This window comes from Paralichthys olivaceus, chromosome 15, assembly GCF_024713975.1.
Source record: "Paralichthys olivaceus isolate ysfri-2021 chromosome 15, ASM2471397v2, whole genome shotgun sequence".
Lineage (NCBI taxonomy): Eukaryota > Metazoa > Chordata > Actinopteri > Pleuronectiformes > Paralichthyidae > Paralichthys > Paralichthys olivaceus.
In genome coordinates, this window is record NC_091107.1 from 2704989 (window position 1) to 2725000 (window position 20012).

At 43.3% G+C, this 20012-nt stretch overlaps 1 protein-coding gene across 2 annotated transcripts in view; it reads left to right on the forward strand.

The window, feature by feature from the left end:
• Positions 1-2958: 2958 nt before the first annotated feature.
• LOC109647737 (rho GTPase-activating protein 7) overlaps positions 2959-20012 on the forward strand; it is a 49887-nt gene continuing 32833 nt past the window's right edge. For both annotated transcript variants that reach the window (XM_069510185.1, XM_069510186.1), the window contains exon 1: positions 2959-3117. In XM_069510185.1, the coding sequence (XP_069366286.1) occupies positions 3009-3117 (109 nt within the window). In that variant the 5' untranslated portion in view covers positions 2959-3008. The remainder of the gene's footprint in view (positions 3118-20012) is intronic.

A 20012-nucleotide genomic window follows, 5' to 3' on the forward strand; every position in this document is an offset into this window, starting at 1 on the left:
GTGTGTGTGTGTGTGTGTGTGTGTGTGTGTTTTCTAAGGTGTTATAAAGTGTGTGAAACTTTCTGTCGAGCAGCACACACACAGGGATCAGTGTGTCTTTGATCCTCACAGGCTTTTCATAGTTTTGTCGACATTTTCCACGTCTAAACGGATCCGAAAGATTCGTGCAGCTGCTGAAAAGTCGAACGGCGGGTTCCCAGATATCTGATGGACACAGGTGATGATTGGTTGTTACACTCAGCCGCAGGTAGCTTTGATCTGTGGTTTTGAGGTCATGTGATGAAAGAGATCCAGATCAAACGTTGAGACGAGTCGAGCTGCAGTACAGTCATCTTCATCTGAGGTCGATATCTGAAGGGCCGGCGGGCTCGACTTACAGATGTTGCAGGTGTTTTCTTTACAGGATCATGAATTGAAGGTCACACCACGTGATCGCCAGGTCGCTCCAGGTGAAGGTAGAGCTGCATCAAACTGTGTTAATATGAAGCATGACAGCAAATCTGTGGGTGTTAGAAAACAATGGCTGAAGGTGTTTTGCATTATGCAGCATCAGGCCTCAGTTTGCCTGCAGAAGCACATCAGGCTCCACATCCAGAGATTAAGGTCAAATTCACAGCGTGGTGTCATTACTTTCATTCCAACTCTGTTTCCCCCAAAGCCTCTGGTTTAATACAATTTCTTTGTTGTTATTTTCTTCCTGGTTTTCATTCTGCAGTCTGTGCTGATCACGTCAAATCTTTTAATATCGAGCGTCTGACGCCGGCATTTCTTCAGGCTATTCATGTTATCTCATGAAGCCTGACGCAGGAGTTTATTGTAAAAGCTCTGATATCTTAAAGAAAATGAATTGGAGCCAAGTCGTTCAGCTTGAATTCTCATCAGTTGTAATTGTTTTCACAGTGGGAAATAAACAGAGAAACAAAACCGTCACAAAACTGTGTTGGAATTCAACATTGAAAAATGTTAATGTCCAGTGACATTAATGGATCCAGAACTGATACTGAGCTGAGTAGAAAAAATTCATTTTCTGGAAATAAGGTTTGAAAAAATTGGTGTCAAGGTCATACTCGTTCACAACCGTAAGAAAATGTGGGAAACATTCAGACGAGAGGTGGAGCCTGAGCAGCAGGAGGCAGGACATGATGTATATGTGCAGACTTCAGTTGAGTTCCTGTCTGAAAACAACTGAGGTACTTTACCTCCTCTGGCCTGAACGCATGAACATCTCTTTAATTTGACTGTGTCTCTGTGCTTTGGCAGATCATCATTGAGTCCTGAAGCTGCTCAGTCGAGTCCTGCAGCTGCCAAACCTGTCACTCCGTCACCGAGCGAGGATCTGAAAATGTGAGTCCAATGTTTGCATCTGTCAGATTCTTAAAAATGCTTCATCACGAGCTGTGTTTCTGTTTGTCGGGCGCCTGGTGTTTCACCTCCGCTCCACATTCACAGTGTTGTGTGCCGAGCGATATTTAATCACCTGCTTTTAGAAAAGCTCTGGGAGTGCAACTAATTCAGGTCGTGTTTGAAGGGTAAACAAATGTGCCAGAAGACGTCTCGCGTCGCCCTCCCTGCAGAGGAGGAGGCGCTGCTTCCTGTCGGAAATATTATAAGAGGCTGTCGTTGGGGATCTCAGGCCTCAGTCACGGTGACGATAAAAGGTTTTGCATTGAATCAACAGAGGTTGTGCTGCTGTTTAAACAGTTTTGTTCTGAAACATTTGAGGACGCAAACGTCTCTTTGGTATTTTTTAAATCTGCAGGAGCGAGATGAAATGTCAACTTTCATTCTGACAGATACTTTACGCAGAGAAGGTCTCAAGCTTCGGCGGACATATGATTTCAGAGCTTTCAATTGTTTTTCAATGAATAACTCCACCGTCGGGTGGGGAGTAGGTTCTTTCCAATGTGAACACATGTTTTCAGATTTTTTTCAAACTTTGTGTGAAGTTTAGCACAAATTAACATTTTCCTCTTAAAGTTAAAGCTCAGTGACATTGTGGTTATAACACTAGGGGGCGCAGTTTCACCACTGAATGACCAGCAATAGACCCACAAGCTCTCTGACCACAGACTGTAAATAAAGATGGATGACACATCTCCATCTCCTGTCCAGAAATGAAGCCAAAATCAGGTACGAACGCTGCCATCTTGTGCCGATGATGTCATTTTCAGCTAAGGTATCGAGGTCCAGCCGATACCATATATGGTGAATATGGCCCTCGACCAGTCGAGTGTCAGTCTCAGTTATGACCTATTCAACCACCAGGGGGCGATCTAGCAACCCAGGCTTTCTAGAGCCGTCATGTTTTCCGTCTTTATTTACAGTAAATGGATGTAAATGAGTTCACTGACTAAATGACTTCGGGGACCACACTTGTACAATTTGGTTTCTGTTGCCATCGTTCAGATTAGAAGACGTTAGAAGTGAAAACTCAAATTGACAGTTTCAGTTAACAGAAAGTCTGCTGATGAAATGAAAATTAGTCCAAATGATCTCTCAGGTGACCAGAGACGCTGAAACTGTTTCTACTGCCCAGATAAACGTCTGATAACAGCCGCTCCATCATCATTAGAGTCAAACTGAATGAAACGATGTAGAGAGGACAACAGGATGTGGAGGGGCAGCGGACAAAAAAAACAACTTACTAAGTTAAAAATCTATACGTTTTAATCCTTTAATTTAAAACATCAAGAGTCACATATGAACAACTTTTGGCAGAGAGTCCAGACCCAGATGGATGGATGTTTTACAGAGATCAACAGTTAGAGGCTTCACACACATTTTCTTTTTCTTACTCTTCTTCATACACATGTGCAGCCGAGTTTTCTGAGGAGGGAGGCGTTGGGAGCAAGAGGACAAATTACACACAGACTCTTTGCATCAGCCGTCCTGCCTCCTCTTCTTCCTCCTCCTTCCTCAGTGTGAGCCGTCATAGAAACTCTCTGCGCACATGGGTCAGAAGCTCTGCAGAGAGGCAGGTTTGAGGATATGTGTTGAACGTGTGGAATATGGCGGTGAAAGCTCCACTGCGGAGATCGTTCAGCGAGCACGTGAAAGACTCCACCAACAAGGCTTGGGATGTGTTCTGGAGGGGCGTGAGGGAGCAGCGGCTGTGGGGTGAGTAGGGATGATGAGATTATTTAGTTTGTTACAGCAGCATCAGTGGAGGAAACGGTTGTTTTAAAAAGTTGTTATTCAGGAAGAGAGATCTCTGTTCCAAAAATTGTTACCAGTGCCAATATTAGGAAATTGAATTTTCTGGAGGTGGTGTTGAGAAATTGTTTAGCGGTTATTCTAGTTCAGTCCCTGTGTGTGTGTGTGTGTGTGTAATTTTGTGTTCTCTTGTACTGTGTTAATGCTTCAGAATGATTCCTCGTCATTAGTGAGTTGTCCTCAAACTCTTCTACAGTATTCTGTCACTTCTCATAGTTTGTGTGCAGAGTGAAGTTAGAAAACTTTGTGTTCATCCTACCTGGTTGATTTGCACTGAAGATTTGATCGTCACTGTTTTTCATCAAATGAAACTGAATTTTCTTGATTACTCTTCACGTGTGTTTTTTATATATAAGTTTGAATTGTTTACTGATGTTATTTTTTCATACATCACATGTTGACTCTTTCAGAGTTAAACAACCGACAAAATCTTCAGGCCAAAGTTCTTTTATGAATTTTGTGAGGAGATCAGCATCCCAGTCCGTCTGTGTTTATTTGTCCAATATGGTGAAATAACCGCTGCTGTGGTTTTCCTTAGGACCTAGAGGAAGACAGAGAGCCCCGCCCCCACTGACCCCTCCAGATAGCATCAAACTCATTACAGCACTTTCTCTGGCAAATTACAAAACGCATGTCAAGAATGAAGTGGTAACGATGGAAGGTTCAACACACAGACACACAGATGTTTGTAGAATTTGTAGGTAGATAAACGTGCAGGGTAGGTCATAAACCCCGTCTCCTCCTTGTTGTCAGATTGGACAAGAACCAAACACATTTACGACCTGTACATTGACCTGGAAACCACTACCATGTGAGCCGCTAGCTGGGACTGTTTTCCAACGCTGAAGGTCACTTGCATGTTGACTAAACAGCGTCCTTGGTTTTAGATTTCCAGGGAATCCATCTCATTCTCCACACTGTGAACTTTCCCTCCATCTGAGAGGTCAAAGGGTCCCAGAGCTTCACGGTGCTGAACCTCCTCAGCAGGCGTCTGGCAGGGTTTCATCACCATTAACACCAAGAGTGTTTTAACAGATTCGCCCGGGAACTCAGAGCTGTGGTGAGAAAACGGACTGAGGCTGGTTTATTTTCCTGAAGTGGTAGATGTGTGGTGTGTGTTTGTGTGTGTTTGACTGGTGGAGAAAATTTAAAGGTGACCCTCACCTCCACCTCCTGTGGCCGAATGCTGAGGAATGGTGTGAATGTAAAGTGGGGGAGGTGTGAAGTGACGTCACTGAAACCTCTAGAAACAGCAGCATGTGGATTTTTATATGAACTGCAGGGGTGATGTGAAAATTTGAAATCTGAATAAACTTTTCAGGATCCTACTTGCACAGCGTGATAGTGACTTTTAGAACGACAGGTTCAGGAGGTACATTTCTCCTTCATTTCCTCCGATGACATTTCTGAAAATTATTTTTCTTTAATCCTGGAATCGTTGAATGGTGACAAACATTTGATGCAAAATAATTTTGGAAAGCAAACAAAATGCAAAGATACAAGACTGTGAACATAATTAATTTAAGGGTGAAACGATGTGACAGTCTTAGCAATGATGTCACACTTCTGGAGTTATGTGGCCGGGACAAAATGGATGTGATCATTGGTGAATATGGACAAAACATACTCAGGCCCCCTGTGGTGGACACTTGGTATTGCTATGGTTTACTCGTGGTCCAGATGTGGCAAAGAGGAGGGAACCGACCACGTGCCGTCATTCCTGCTGCTCCTTCTTTAATTTAACCTTGTTGTTAATTTAGTGTTGTAATATATTGTAGTTGGTGCATTTTAAATAATGTAGTAAACTAGCGCAATAACGCTACAATCAAATCGTAGCAGACATTATTTCGTGGTTGTGGTAAACATTTTCATGGCAGCAGCAATCTCCATCAATCAGACCTGTGCTTTTACACCTGAGGATTGTGGGTAGTGCAGTACTTGTCCTTGACATTGCAGGAAAAAGAAAATGCAGTTGATATCATCCAGACTTATAACTTTGTTTTACAATCTTGTGTGGGGAGTCTACCTTGGATGGTTAAAATATTATGGCTGATAATCAAAATGTCTCTTGAAATAATGAATGAGATTTTTTACTTCTGGAACCAAACTTGATTTTACCAACGGAAGGTGGCAGCGTGCCTGTACCAGTTATTTTAGCTTTGATTTTGTGCAGTGGGAAGAAGTGGAGATCAGTCGTCCGTCTTTATTTATTTATGGTCTATGGTGATGATGCTTATCCACATATAAGAGAAAGAAACGCAGTGACTCAGTTCAATTTCTGTTTACATCATATCTCAGACTTTCTCTGGAGGCAGACCGTGATCGTCATCTTCTTCCTTCCTGTGTGAAGTGAGTCGCTGCTCTCCTACGTCTCACATTGTCCCCCACGTTCCTCTCATCACACGCCGGCTCACCACCACGGGACCCTCTCCTCTCCGCCCCCATCCTCATTAGCCCGTCCTAATATTTACGCCGCAGCTAAAAAGTTGTCATAACTCACCACCCAAATATGGTCGTCCGTTCAGGCCTCACAGGCATCGTCTTCCAAACACTCTCTCTGCCAGACGCACTCTGTAAACTGTGCTGTAAGTTTTTCCTCTGGACGCACACGTCATCGATACGAAACAATGACGTCCGGCAGAAATTCAAACGTCAGATGCAAATGGGGATTGAACCAGAGGTGGAGATCAGTGGTGGGTTGCGTGCAGATGATGAACAACTGAAAATTACATTTTGATGAACTCTTTAAACTCTCCTAGAGAGAAGATCCTCCAGTGACGACACTTTAATGCCTCTGTGGCGGCAAGAGTCTGAATGGTTGGAGACATTATGTCTCCGGGTTGTCTGTCCGTCCTATTCTTGTTCACAAAATATCTCGAAATATAAATATGTCTCTGCTCCTCTCTCCCTCCTAATGTTTTTTGTGAACAGAGCAGCAGGTGCTCTCTAAAAAACAATAATAATTGTATAAATGAGTGAATAGATAAATAAATATGGAAATACACAAATAAATAAATATAGATTCAGAAATAGACTTTTTCACAGCAAACTCAATTTATTTTTTAGTGGTTTAATTAATTATTACTACAGAAACAGGACAAAGTTCACTTTGACTTTTATGGCTTTTTATATTTAAAAAATGTTGTTTAGCTTTTAATTAGAATTGTATGTGTTTACCAACACTGGAAGGAGAGATTCATTTAAAGATTTGAAGTGACTCCAGCAGAAGTAAACTGGAGAGCTGAAAACGGAAAGTGCTTAATTTCCTGTCAGTGTTTTTGTTTTGAAAGTGACTTCTGTTCATCCACATAAACAAAAGGGTTATTTTAGTAAAGATAACGAAATAAACATGATAAAATGAGAACGAGGCTCAGAGCTGAATGTGACGGAGAGAATCGATGTGAAGCTGTTGTTGAATCTGCAGAGACCAAAATAAACAGCCAACACACACACACACACACACACTGTTGCCCACACACACACACACATACACACACACACACAATAGGAATGAGAGTGTGAAAAAAACACTTTTCCTCTGCATGTCTCTGCAGCTTTGCTAGAAAGAGGATGACACAAACACAAACTCACACACAGACGCAGAGGGTCGGGCGACTGACGATGTGTCTCAGGAGCGTCAGTGGAGCAGCTCCCTTCACCACAGACTTCAGACATTTTTACTTTTTAACTCTGTAGAACTTTTATATTCACAAAAAAACACTACAGAGGAAAGAAACAAATGAAAACACATCTTATGTCTCTTTTAAGATTTGACTGAAGTGTGTGCAGAACAATCTGAGGCGTTGGCCCCATTTAACATGGAGGTTTAATCACCTCCCTGCTGTTTCCCTCTCGTCACAGGTGCCTGGATTTCATCAGAACTATTACCTCATCCTCTCTTCCTTTAACAACCTCTCATCCTCCCCCTTTCTTCGCTCTCTTCACCCCCCCCACCCACCCTTCCTCCCACTCTGTTTGTTCTCTGACTGTATTCATGCGACAGGCTCAGGGGAGTAAAGTGTGTTTGTGTGTGAGGCAGTTCTACTTTTCTGATTAACGCATTACACTAAAAAAAAAAAAAAAAAAAAAAACTTTCCAGATGTGCAAGAAACTTCCTGGCTGAAGAAGAAAAACATATAAAAATAAATAAAAGTAAAAGACTCAAATTTCAGGTTTCTCAGCTTCAGAAAAGAGAATATTTAAATACTGTGCCGTTTCCTGCTGCACACATTCTTTCAGAATCCATGAATATCTTTACCGCCTACCTAAATCATTTTTATCAGGAATTGTTTGATTACTGAAGATGCAATCTGTGAGTGGGAGAAGATGGAGAAAAAGGAGGAAGTAGGTCTTCCTGTCCAGAATGAGAACGACTGACTTTCTAGATGAGAAACGATGCGGGTCTCTAACGCTGCAGCTGATCCGTCAGAAAGTGGCTCAGTTTGACGTTCAGGAGCTTGTTAGCATCGAGTGAACCTTCATGGTTTTTGCACCAATCACAGACTCAGACCCCAGAAAAGTCTTAGCAGCAAGGAAACTTTAGAACTATAAACTGTTCAGCTTTCATTTCTAGTCACAATCTGGGACGTTTCACCAGTCGCTGAATTGTTTATCTGTCCATTTTCATAACTTATCCAGGTCGAGGTCCAGGCACATGTTCAGGCTGTAGCTCACGTGGTTAAAATAAAGCTTGTCCAGGAGTTTCTCTGGGGACGTCTTTCACACCTGGTTTGTTTCAGACCTTCAAACTTTTTATTATCAGGTGTGAAGGTTCCTCAGACCAACGGACCGAGAGGTGGATCAAACTGAACCACGATGGTTTCAAATCATCTTCATTTCAAAACATTATCACTTTTTGTCTCAGAAACATTTTAACCTGTGAACCAAACGGCTCGTGTTGTTTTAATCATTCTCTTCCTGCTGGAGGCCCCTGAAGAAACTAACTCATCATTTGTGTCGATGTTTTCATGTTTGCAGAAGTTTCTGTTCACATCTGATGTAAAAGAGACAAAGTGAGAAGCAGCTTCCTCCTCAGTGTTTGACAGACAGCTGTTTCCTCCAGCGTGTGTGTCCATTCTCAAATCTGAGACAACTCCACTGGATTATCATTTGATTTTCTGTGGCTGAATAACTTTCCTGAACATTTACCCAGGAACAGAAAAAAGTGGCTGTTTACTTCGTTCTTGCTACTTTTCCAATCTGGTATAGGACGACACATGATAAAGACCGAGGGAACACATTGTTTGGGACAATGTGAGACAGGAGCAGTGTCGTCTCGCTCAGCGTCGAGCAGACCTCATTTCCTCCTCTGTTGGTTGGTATGTTTACACAGCAGCTTCAGTCCCACTCCAGAAAAACAAACTTTTTCAACTTTCAATATTAACAATACTAGATTTAATTAGGTTTGAAGTTGGTTTCTCTAAAACTTTTCTTTGAGCGGAGGTTGAATTGGTTGTTATTGGTGTCTTTCATCATAATCAATCAAAAAACACATAACAGGGAAAAACACACAACTGAACGCTGGATATTACCCATGATCCTCTGCTTCATGTTTTAAAGTTTCCTGCTGAATATTGGAGATAAACTTCTCAGTGTTTTGAACTGATCACAGTTCAGCTTCACTCTTCAACTGGAGCTGATTGTGACAAACTCTCAGTCACTTCTTCTCACAGGAGATGAACCCACTCAGCAGCGTTACAGAGAACAGACGCTCAGGCAGCGAAGGAGGAAACGTTCTCCATGTTCACACTCACACATCAGACTCACTTTAATCAAGCTGCTGATTAAAAAGTTCCGTCGTGTTCATTTAAAGGTGACACCTGCTCGTATTGTTGTGTCTGTTCAAAGTCTCAGACTGACAGTGACACTCGTCAGTGGACGTGACCGCGAAGAATTTCATCAGAAAAAGTCCAAACTGTGGATTTTCACCTTCGTCTCTTTCCAGAATTGATTGTGACCAAAATCTCATCAAGTGCTTCACATCACAGATGCTCTGGTCTTTCTTATCCGAGCGCAGCAGACTGAGAATCTTCACCTCGTCCCAACAGTCGACTCACGGAATGTGTCCGATCTCAGCATCTGCTCGGTCTTTATTGGAACATGGCGGTCGAGAAAGGCTTTTTCCAGGTGGAGGAAAAGTTGAGCAGTTAATGGAGAAGAAGTCGAAATTTCGAACGAGTGCAGCTTCATATGTTGTCGTATGAATGATGCTTGAACAGAGGTTGATGTTGAGACATGTCTGTTTATCTTCCGCTGCTTTGTTTGTGTAACGCTGCTGCACACGTGAGGATTTTCAACTCTTGACGTTCAAAAACGAGGGAGCCCACAGACATAAGGACGGATTAGATTTAAAAGCTTATGATCGTCAAACACGAGACGATTTGGACAGAATGTCAGACCAGAAACGATTTCACAGAATCTCACAGAAGTTCTTAGTATTTTACTTCTTCAGTGTTTTCATTAGGTTTTAGACACGAGTGACTTCAGAAGAAAAACAAACATGGAGGAGGACGACGTTGTGTAAAAAGTGTTTGTATGAAATAATGGCTGAGAGCAGAATTGGTTTATGTATTTTGCATTGAGATGGAGGGGAGTTTGAAATAAGTGTTGGTTTTTGTCGCAGCTGTACAAGTACGCTACATCTGGTTGGTGCCGCTCCCCGGTCAGCTCGCTCTCATTGGCTGTTGCTGGTTTCTGTCAGAGCTGATTCGAGATCAGGGAGGTTTTCAATCGGTAGCATCACGATTATTTTGTAAACTCTCACACATCAGGATTATTTGGGCAGATAATCGGCTCCTCTGGCGCCCAGCAGCCTGTTCAAGAAAGGACTGTTTGCATCATGGCTCTATGGGTGGCGACGTCAGTGAGGAAAACACGGGCCTCACACTCTGAAACACAAACACCAGAGACTGATGGTGGAGATAATTTCTGGAGCCCAGATGTCAACTGACGGTGTAATTATTAACAACACAGTTCTAAGTTTCCTCCAAACAAACTCAGTCTCTCTCCATCTCCCCGTCTCTTCTACATTGTTGATGCTGAACATCATACACATTTGATGCCCTTCCTGTTCGCACACATGTAAGTCGACGTCTGATCAAATAATCCTGAGTAATACCTGCGCTGGAGTCGTACCGTGACAGACTAGCGCCCTGTAAACATGTAAATCCTGCAGCGGTGCAGAGAGATGTGCATCAGTGAGCGGGAACCTCCGCAGAGATAAACACCCTCACTTCACTGCACATTTACAACACATGAATACATGTATGAGCCACAGCCTCACACTCGCTTGTTTTTCCCCCCGGTGCCAAAGTGGGAAGGGAACTTTTAGAAATGTTGGACGACCGACAGTCTTTTTCGCTGCAAGAATCGATTCCTGACTCACATAATGAGCAGAAGTAAATCCCAGAATGACCCAGAACCCTTGGAGCCTGCACCAGAGATGTACTGAGAGAAATGTCATTTGCATTTTTATGTTTTAAGCACGATGTCGATGCTTTTTACCCAAAGACACTGGTGCTGAATGTAGCAGCAAAATGAGGTTAGCCCCGGCTCCTGAAACCCATTACCGACGGGCCGGTGAACAATCAAATCCCAAAATACCCATAATTTCAGCGCAGTGGAGCTCGTGAGTGACGAGATGTTTTCATTTGCAGTTTATCCACATTTCAGCGACCAATCAGAGCGGCAGACAGAGGACATGAAAAATGTATAAGACACAGATAGCAGAGCGGTTAACGAACTATAGAGCGAAGGAGGAGGAGTCTCATTGTGTTGAACGTCGACTGATAACGACTCAAACGAGGCAGAATCAAGACGGGACTGTTAAAACTGAACGGATCAATATTTTGACATCATTTGACTCCACGATGAAGAGTTTCAGTCTTTCATCTCGTTGGTTTTCTGTTTCACCATCAATAAAGAATCTGTGACAGAAACGAGTTCTGTGTGAACCAGACGAACATTTCAAATGAGATTCAAACTTGGGTCAAGTTTGGACTCAACACAGATTGTCTGTCGGTTTCGGGGGTCAGGCTTAGTTAGTTTTCTTGGACCCGTTCAGACAGAATAATGCGGCCGGAGGGACAGAACCTGCTCAGCACCAGATGGCAGAAAGAGAAAGCTGGTGATGCGTATATACGAATATTACAACCTCAATATGAACATTATATACATGTGTGAATATTATTAACCACTATGGATACCAATGCTAAGGAGTAAAACATGGAGGATATATTGGCAGAAATATGAGAATTAAAAATGATTTGTTATCTTTAATATTTTATTTATAATAAAGTCGATGGTTAAACTATAGATGATCAAACCTCAGGTTCTTTGTCACAAGTGTTTGATAAAGACGTCTTAGGAATCATCGACGTCCTCCAAGGACATTATGTTTTCATCTGTGTCTGTTTGTCCTCCACTGAACAGATTCCTGTAGCTCTGCTAGATGCATTAAATAAACAACTATTTACATTCTGATTGGACGGAAACACATATTTAATTCCATTTAATTCCCCTATAAACATTGTAAAAGTAAAACCAGGGTGTGACTCCACACTCTTGTGTAGTTTTTGCACAGTAACTGTTGAAGCTTCAGCCCCTTGAGGAGCATCTTCACTGTGACTGAAGCTCGTACCTGCCTGAGTCTCCGTCAGTCCCATCATCACATCACAGACTCCTGTTGGCTTTTATGGCCTCGTTCACAAACCGCTAACTGATGAGCAGCTGCTAAACGGCTCCGAGAAGCAGTAAGTGAGCGTCTATATTCACTCTGCGTCTGTGTGTGTGTGTGTGTGTGTGTGTGTGTGTGTGTGTGTGCCTGCCTGCCAGCCCTGTTGTTAAGGAATTTCTCGAGTACAGTTGCTCACGTCAAAGAGCCTGAAGCTTTTTGGCCCTAAAAGGACTCGTCCCATCGGGCGAAGACAAACGTCGACGCTCGTGTTTGTGTCTGGATGAATATTCCCTCCTGAACCTGGCACCTTCAAAACAAAAGCTTTACCCGGCGTCGTTCCTCCGGAGGTCGACTGGTTTGAGACGCTTTCGATTTCTATGACGACCTTTGAAATCAGACACCTTTAACAAGGGCGTCTTATCAATCCGTCATTTTTCAAGAGACTACATTTATTTAGAATTTTTACGAATCTTGTGGGAGAAAAGTAACTATGAAGTAATTCAATTCACTTTTCACTTCGAGCTGTTTCCCAAACTAGGGGTCGTGACACATGACACCAAGCAGGGGTCATGAGGTGATTCTCAGGAATAAAGAATTTATTAAACTATTAGAAAATCTATATTTTAGTCTCAATTCCCCCCTGAGGTGATTCTGACAGATCAGGGACAGCGTTAAAAAGGTGTTTATTTTAAGGTTCGAGCTAATTTCATCTGTGGCGTCTCCTCCGCTGCCTCAGTACTTCACTGCAAAGCAAACATTGGTTTTCGTGGTATTTTTAATTGTTACTATTTACTGTGTATTTAGAATCCTGTGTCACAGGAGGAAACGGGAATAGTTGCTACCACTGACATTAATGGGGAATGAGCTCACAGTGCTCGTTTAGCATGTGAGAGGTAGTGAGATCGATGCCCGTCTCCTCTCCTCAAACCATTTTACAGTTTGATTGTACCTGAGTATGATGACGATCATCTTTGAGTCATGAATCACTTCGTATTGTGCACGTTGCTCAAATCAATATAGTTTTTCTGCTTCAACCGACTCGGCAGATAAACGGGGGTCACTAGTGTCTTGCACCGTTATTCCGGGAATCAGGGGTTGAAACGTTTGCTCTAAATATGATGAAAATCAGTGTCGACCTGAAAGCTGTAAAATCTGTCCAGAAAGTGTCTTGAAAATGGTTTTCCGTTATGAGAAGTTATTTTGCTAAATCATGCAGAAAGCAGCGGTATGGTCCTTTAAAAAGACATTATGCAGATTGCTTTATAAATCTTGGTAACAGCTCTGTCTGTCCCACAGTGTCCTGATTAAACCTTTCTTCTCTGTATATGTTCCCTCCTTAATGTTAAAGAAGACAGATGATCATTTCCTCCATTACATCGCTCTCCCTTCTCAATCACAAACCTGCTGCTTTGTAACTCCGGATTTTACAAATCATCCGTCTGCGATAATGAGTTTACTCTGAAGCCAGCAGACGATTGGTCAGAGCTGCTGCGAGGGGTTGTAAGGTCGTCACTTACCTGGAGGACGCCGTCGTCTACCTGTCTGAGGCCAGCTGTGTCGATTCCTCGACACGGGTCGAGTCACATTCTTACTCTTATGTCAGAGCTCTCTCCTGTAGGGCTGAGCAAAAATATCACTGCAGGTGACCATCACGATCATTTGTGCTGTGAGAGTGTATCGATTGTGCTGCTGCAGTTTAAACGTGAGGAAAGTGGAGCCGCTGTGTTAAATGTGCACCAGTGGAAACTGAAGAGGATTCAGTGTGTGGCAGTTCCACAGTGACGGTACAAACACAAACACGCAGCGCTAACGTTCACTTTCAGCAAACGTTCACTTTCAGCAAACGTTAACCACGAGTCTTTTTCAACTCCTACGAGCTGCGGCCCATTTCCATTCTAGCATTTGTGAACAGACCTGAGCTCAGGTGAAGTATTTTGATGATTCTCAGCAGAACATCGTCTCTGCTCTCGTATTAATTTGTGTATTTCCTTGATGAAGGAGAAGAAGTCGTTGTTTTTATTTATCTGTGTTGAGAATGGAGAAGGATTAAAGCCACAGAGAAGATGGTGTTGAACGACTGTATCTGTAAACCGGAGAATCTGGCACCCACATTAATCCCGGTGTGGTTGCTCTTTTCCGAGTCGTGCGACACTGGAGGCTGCGGATTACTCGTCTCCTGCTGCGCTGTTGGCTGCCGCCGCTCGTCATGGCGTCTGCGGACCCCTCCACCGATTCATCTTAATGCAGCATGAATGTGGTCGCTGCTGATAAAGCGGGAGATGCAGCGCCGGCGCTGTTCCTCTCGGCAGGGGAGGAGGAAAGAGTGGGCGTGGGGGTTAGAGGGGGGGGGTGTTGGATGCAGAGCCAGTGATGCTGCCGAGTCGCTGGAGCATCTCACTTTTATCACCCACATCACCCTCTGTTCTTCATCCACCCATCACTCCAGGACCTCACACAGACTCCGCATGACGTCATCACGAGTTTGAGTCCAGAATATTTTGGTGGACGGGAAGACAATGTTCCATCCTGCGTCATTTCTCATTTTGAAGTGGGCACCCTGGGGGGCCCCTGGAAGACCCCCAGGGTGCCCACCTGCAGCCCTGGGAGGTTCCATAGATCTGTAGTTCTGTTATGTTGACAGAAGAGTGTGTGAAAACCAACACGACTTCACAACGGCTTTATTAACAACACAACGAGATGTGTGTGTGTGTGGTAATGATCAGATGTTGTTTTATGGGTTTGTTTTGAAGTGTGTGTGTGTGTGTGTGTGTGTGTGTGTGTGTGTGTGTGTGTGTGTGTGTGTGTGTGTGTGTGTGTGTGTGTGTGTGTGTGTGTTGTTTGTTGTGGTTTGCTACAACAGGCCTGCAGGGGATTGAGATGTGGGGAGAGAAGAAGAGAGAGAATCCAGCCAAGAGGCTCCATATCTGCCAGGGGAGGGGATGGACACACACAACGCACTGCAGCCAAACACTCTCTCACACACACACACACACACACACACACACACACTCATAGTGTTGCAGACTCACCTCTAATGAACCATCTGAGCCACAAGGAAGAAAGAAAAATAAAGATGTGTCACTCTGGTGTTATTTAAAATCTCAAGAACACACACACACACACACACACACACAGATTATTCCCATATCGTGAACTTTAAGAGGAGATGGATTGGGGGGGGTTTAACCTGCTACTCTTACCGTCGCTCACACTCGACCCCTCCGTCAGGCGACATTCAATTTGCAGTTAGCCTGTTTTCCATTTGCAGTTAGTTGACTAAATGTGAGACTCCGGGGACGTGAGGAGCAAAGTGAAGTCGAGCTGTCGGCGTCGCGGAGCCTCATTACTTAGACTTTTCCCTGGTGGAGCCAGAATCTGCTCATGAGAAGTTTGGTTGAAAGTTCCTGTTGATTTCAGGAGTTTTTTTCTCCTCCTGCAGGTTTGGAAGCGCTGTGATGCTCTTTTTGTCGACGAGGTCTTGTTGAGCCTGTTGATGTGAATATTTGAGATCCAGTGAGATCCCTGTTGTCATCAATAAATCATTTATCAGGATGAATCTGATTGAACGAGGAGGAAAAGCTGCAACGAGAACCGAGTCACTGTAAATAACATATTCAGAGTTATCCTGCTAAACACCTCACGAAAACATGACCTCAAACATGACCCTGTGTGTGTGTGTGTGTGTGTTCATGATAATACAGTTAACAACATGCAGATGTGTGTATTTGTGATTACTCGGTAGCCTGGTGTGAGTTCAGCTCGTCTTGGATCCTGTTCAGTGACTCTCTTTTCACTCGGGGGGGAAATTGCTTCATAGTTTTGTTCCAAATTGAGACGTTGACAATAATAATAATAAATGCGACGCTGCATCGCTGGCGTGAACAATCTCATCTCATCACAGAGCAACTGTTCACATTTCCACACTCAGACGTTTCTATGGATCCAACAATTGATGGAGAATTTCAAAATAAAATGACTGAATGTAGCTGTTAGAGTATGATGTGTAGTGAGTTTGTTATTGTGTGAAGGCAGAGCTGCAGCAGGCGGTGTGAGAGGAGCCGAGCGTCTCCAGAGGTGACCTCATGAGACGTTTTTATCTCAGTTCACATTTACCTCTATCTCTCTGACTTTTCCTCTCGTCTTCGACTTTTTTTCTCAGGTTTTTACCGTTTTGCTCCTTTAAAATCAGATGTTTATCCAAACTCACAGTGAAAACCAGACTCTGGGTTCTTCAAATAACTTTTAGTTGCTGACGCTTAAAGTTTAAAACCGTCTCCCTCCTTCCTCTGACCACGTCACTCAAACAGGAACTTGTTGACTCCAGTGAGACGTCGTCCACAGAGGCGCTCCTGACCCAGCTCTTCTCACTGGTTTGTCTCTGTGCTGCCGGTGCTCCACCTGAATCAGCATCGTCTCGCTGCAGCTTCCAGACATCGCTGGAGAACAGGAACCAAATGCTTCAGTGTGGTTGCATCAGTTAGAATATTTAGTCTGAGTAAAACTTTTATACGAACACAACGAAACCACCAAATATATGCATGAAAAATATAACTTGGAGTAAAACACTTGATGTTTTGATTTAAAACCTTTTCCACAGATCTGGACCTGTGTTGTGTGTCCACATACTTCTGTCCACGTGTGATGATATTGTTCGCTGAAGGATGAGCATCGTCCTTCACCTTCAGGAGTTTGTCTCTAACATAACAAGCGTCGTAATTGAGGACAAACACGCACTTTGAGCTCCGTGTCCTCGGTTATCAGGCCTGGATTGTTTCTTGATGTTGTTCTGGTGTCGGTAACGGCCTGAACTGACGATGACTCCTGGAATCACAGTGTCTCGCCGGGTTAACGTCAGGACAGAAAACAGAAAGAGCTCCTCGTCCAGCTCAGTGTGAGACGCTGCCTGCAGGTGGTAACATCACTTTTTATGAAGACAAATATCCACATGTGACGCGGCCCCAGACTCATGACCTCCCTGGTTTCTGGTTTCTAACATCACTGATTTCTCTCCTGCTCTGGACATGATGAATAACACAAACATGTATTCTTACACTGAGCAGTATTTTGCTGTAAGTGAGAATGACAGGGACGTCCGAGGTGAGTCCTGCCTCTCATTACATCGTGATGTGGCGTCTCAGATCCTCTGTGGGCGCTGCGGGGTGGACGGGACGAGCGGGGCGACGCAGGAGACTGAAAAACAAACTGTTTGTGTCGAGCTCGGTGCTCGGAGGGAGCTCACCGTCTCAGGATCAAATTTAAAGTCCTGCTGGTTTGTAAAGTAAATTATATGTATGAGTCGTTTTTTCAACCTCGGAGGCACAGTTTGTTTTTGTTGCTGGAAACTTGTTGCTGGAGGAGTTTTCTTACTTTTCGGGGAACTTTTGGAAAACTGTTATTCAGAAATAACAAAAATGAATCCACGTATAACGAGTTGATTCCTAAAGATGGACGACACGTCTCCACCTGCTCCAACCGACTGAAGTATGCGTAGGATTTATTATATAAATATGTTTTTAAAAAATGTGTTTTATTCACAATGTCAAGGAGAAGTACTACACTACCCACAATCCCCAGGTGTAGTAGCGACGTCTGTGATTGGTAGAGCTCGGATCATATTGTTACTACACTACACACTATGTGAAAACACTATATACAAACATACGAGATACAAACTGAGTCATATTACAACACTATATCAACAAAAAGGTTAAAGTCGAGAAGAAGAAGCTGGAAGCGAGAGCAAAGGGATCATTTGCAATGGTTTATGGGATGTTTGGTTCCTTCACTCTAAAAATAATCTTGTTCCCAGTGTTGTTTCTCTCCGACAGAGTAAGTAAAAGTACCAGGAGCATAAATAAAACCAGCAGGAGACAGTTAATGTGAGTCCGTGGACTGAGCTGATGATGTTAAAGGCCCTCGCTGCCTCAGGCTTCGTTCCATTACAGAAACGAGCGGTTCGGCTCTTGATGGGGAACAAAAAGTTCAGGGGTCACTGATTATTTTCAGAGTCGTCCTGTGCAGGCGGATCTTATAAATGTCACAGAGGCCTGGCAGCTCTTGACCATTGATTTTTGATGCAGCTTTCACTTCTTTATGAGCTGCTCCCCGTCGATGGCTGTGATGTTGGAATGTGGGAACGAGCTCTGTAACATCCTGCCGTTTTATTGTTGTCACTGAAAGAGCGGTCGCTGGTCTGCTCTCTGCACATCAGACATTTTTAAATGTGTTCATTCTTCTGTCTCAGCCGTCTGCTCATTTGTTCGTAAAAGCTCATTTTGTCTTCGAGCAGCTTGTTTTTGGAGACGTTCAGTTTGGATGTGACTGCTCTGTGAAGTATTAATCGTTTCCATAGATTAGACAGATAATTATTATATGATGTATAGAAGAGACGACAAAACACAACCTGACACTGACACCTACACCTGCGAGGTGCACTGATTGGACGGTGCCAGCTGTCAATCACACTGTGGTATCCAGGCCACAGCACATCCGCGGCTCTCTGGTCTATTTGACTCTAAATGATCAGAATTTACAAAATGAACATCGTGTATTGAAGAAAACGTGACACTAGAGGTTTCAGACACTTCTGAATTCATTTGTCTTCCTGGAGCCTCAGTTTGAATCCATGTTCATTTAAAGTCTCTGGACTGAAAACATTCAGCAAATGTGTCAAAACCCAAATAATGAAATAAAATAGGCGACAGATGATGATTCTGTTTGTTCGTCAGTGACAACGACCCTTCACATCTGATTGATAATCTTTAGATAACAGTCACTGAAAAAATTGAACTGTTCAGTGTTAATATTAACATTTAATTCTACATATTCATCTGGGTGTTGAGTGAGAAAATTGTTTTTGAATAAATTACATCAGAGGAGAAAGTTCTAAATGTTGGACTGACTGCTGTTACATCCCCAGAACCCAGAGCAGCACGCATGGCTACTTCAGGGAACCCTGAGGAGGAAAGTTAAAATATGATTTAATTCTGTTTAGTCCTGGAGTAATACAACAACAACATATTTCTTGGGGTCCCACGATGAAATAGTTGCAAAGTTGAAGGATAAAGCAATAATTTCATTGTTTCTCTGCACTGCAGAAGTTTGCGGAGTGGGAGTGAGCCGCAGGAGCTTGTGTGTCAGTAAGACAAAATTAGCAGCTCTGTAGTTCTGACAGCGATTGCCTCCCGGCCATGAATGAATCAGTTGTTTTCCCTTTGCAGGAGGAGGATGTTCAGCTGCTGTTCAGCTGCTCGCTCTGAGCCGCAAACTCAACATGGAGATTTATGATAAAAGAAATAACAGCCTTGAAAAAAGGGGCCGCTCCCCAGAAAACACAGAGGCTGAAAAATCGAGGAGCGGTCAATGAATTATTAATGAGCTGTTACATTTCTTAATAGTCTGAATCTTTTTCTTCATAAATCTTTACTCAACATAATATTTACTTTTCACGCTGATGATATTATCTTATTTCCCATGATGCTCAGCAGACGTCTCACATCCGTCTCAAACTTTTACCAGAGAGAGAAGATTCTTCTCACGAGGAAATAGGTTGTAAATCAAACAAACAAAAGAGTCAACAGAGAAAACAATACTCGTCACGTTCAGATGTTTTTTTCACTCGTTCCATCAACAGGATTTAATTTATTGCTGATTTTTAAAACATATTTTTCAAATCTAAATACTCTGTTTCCTGATCTTTTAAGATCTTTATCATTGATTCTGTCTCTCTGAAGGTCACAGGAGAGGAATCACTTGTTCTCTCACTTCATGCCACCGGTGCAGCGGCTGAGCTCATCGGCAGCAGCTCAGTCTGGAACTGTTTTAGAGTCCGACAATAAACTTTTCAGATGTGAGTGGACGGTTTGTCGCCTGCAGCTGTTTTTGTGTCTGAGGGGAAAGTGAGGAGACAGATGTGGATCCACATCGAGCAGAGTAAAGACTTGTGAACGACGCCACCTCTAAAACCATTACTGCAGCCAGACACCAGGGGACGATCAAGATCCTTTGGCTTCACTTTTGGGAGCTGACTTTATAGTCTGTCTTTGAGCTGAGTCCGAACTGTTACGTTGTTTAGCTACGAGAATGGAAGATGCTAGCAAAAAAAAAGAAGCTAGCTGTCACATGC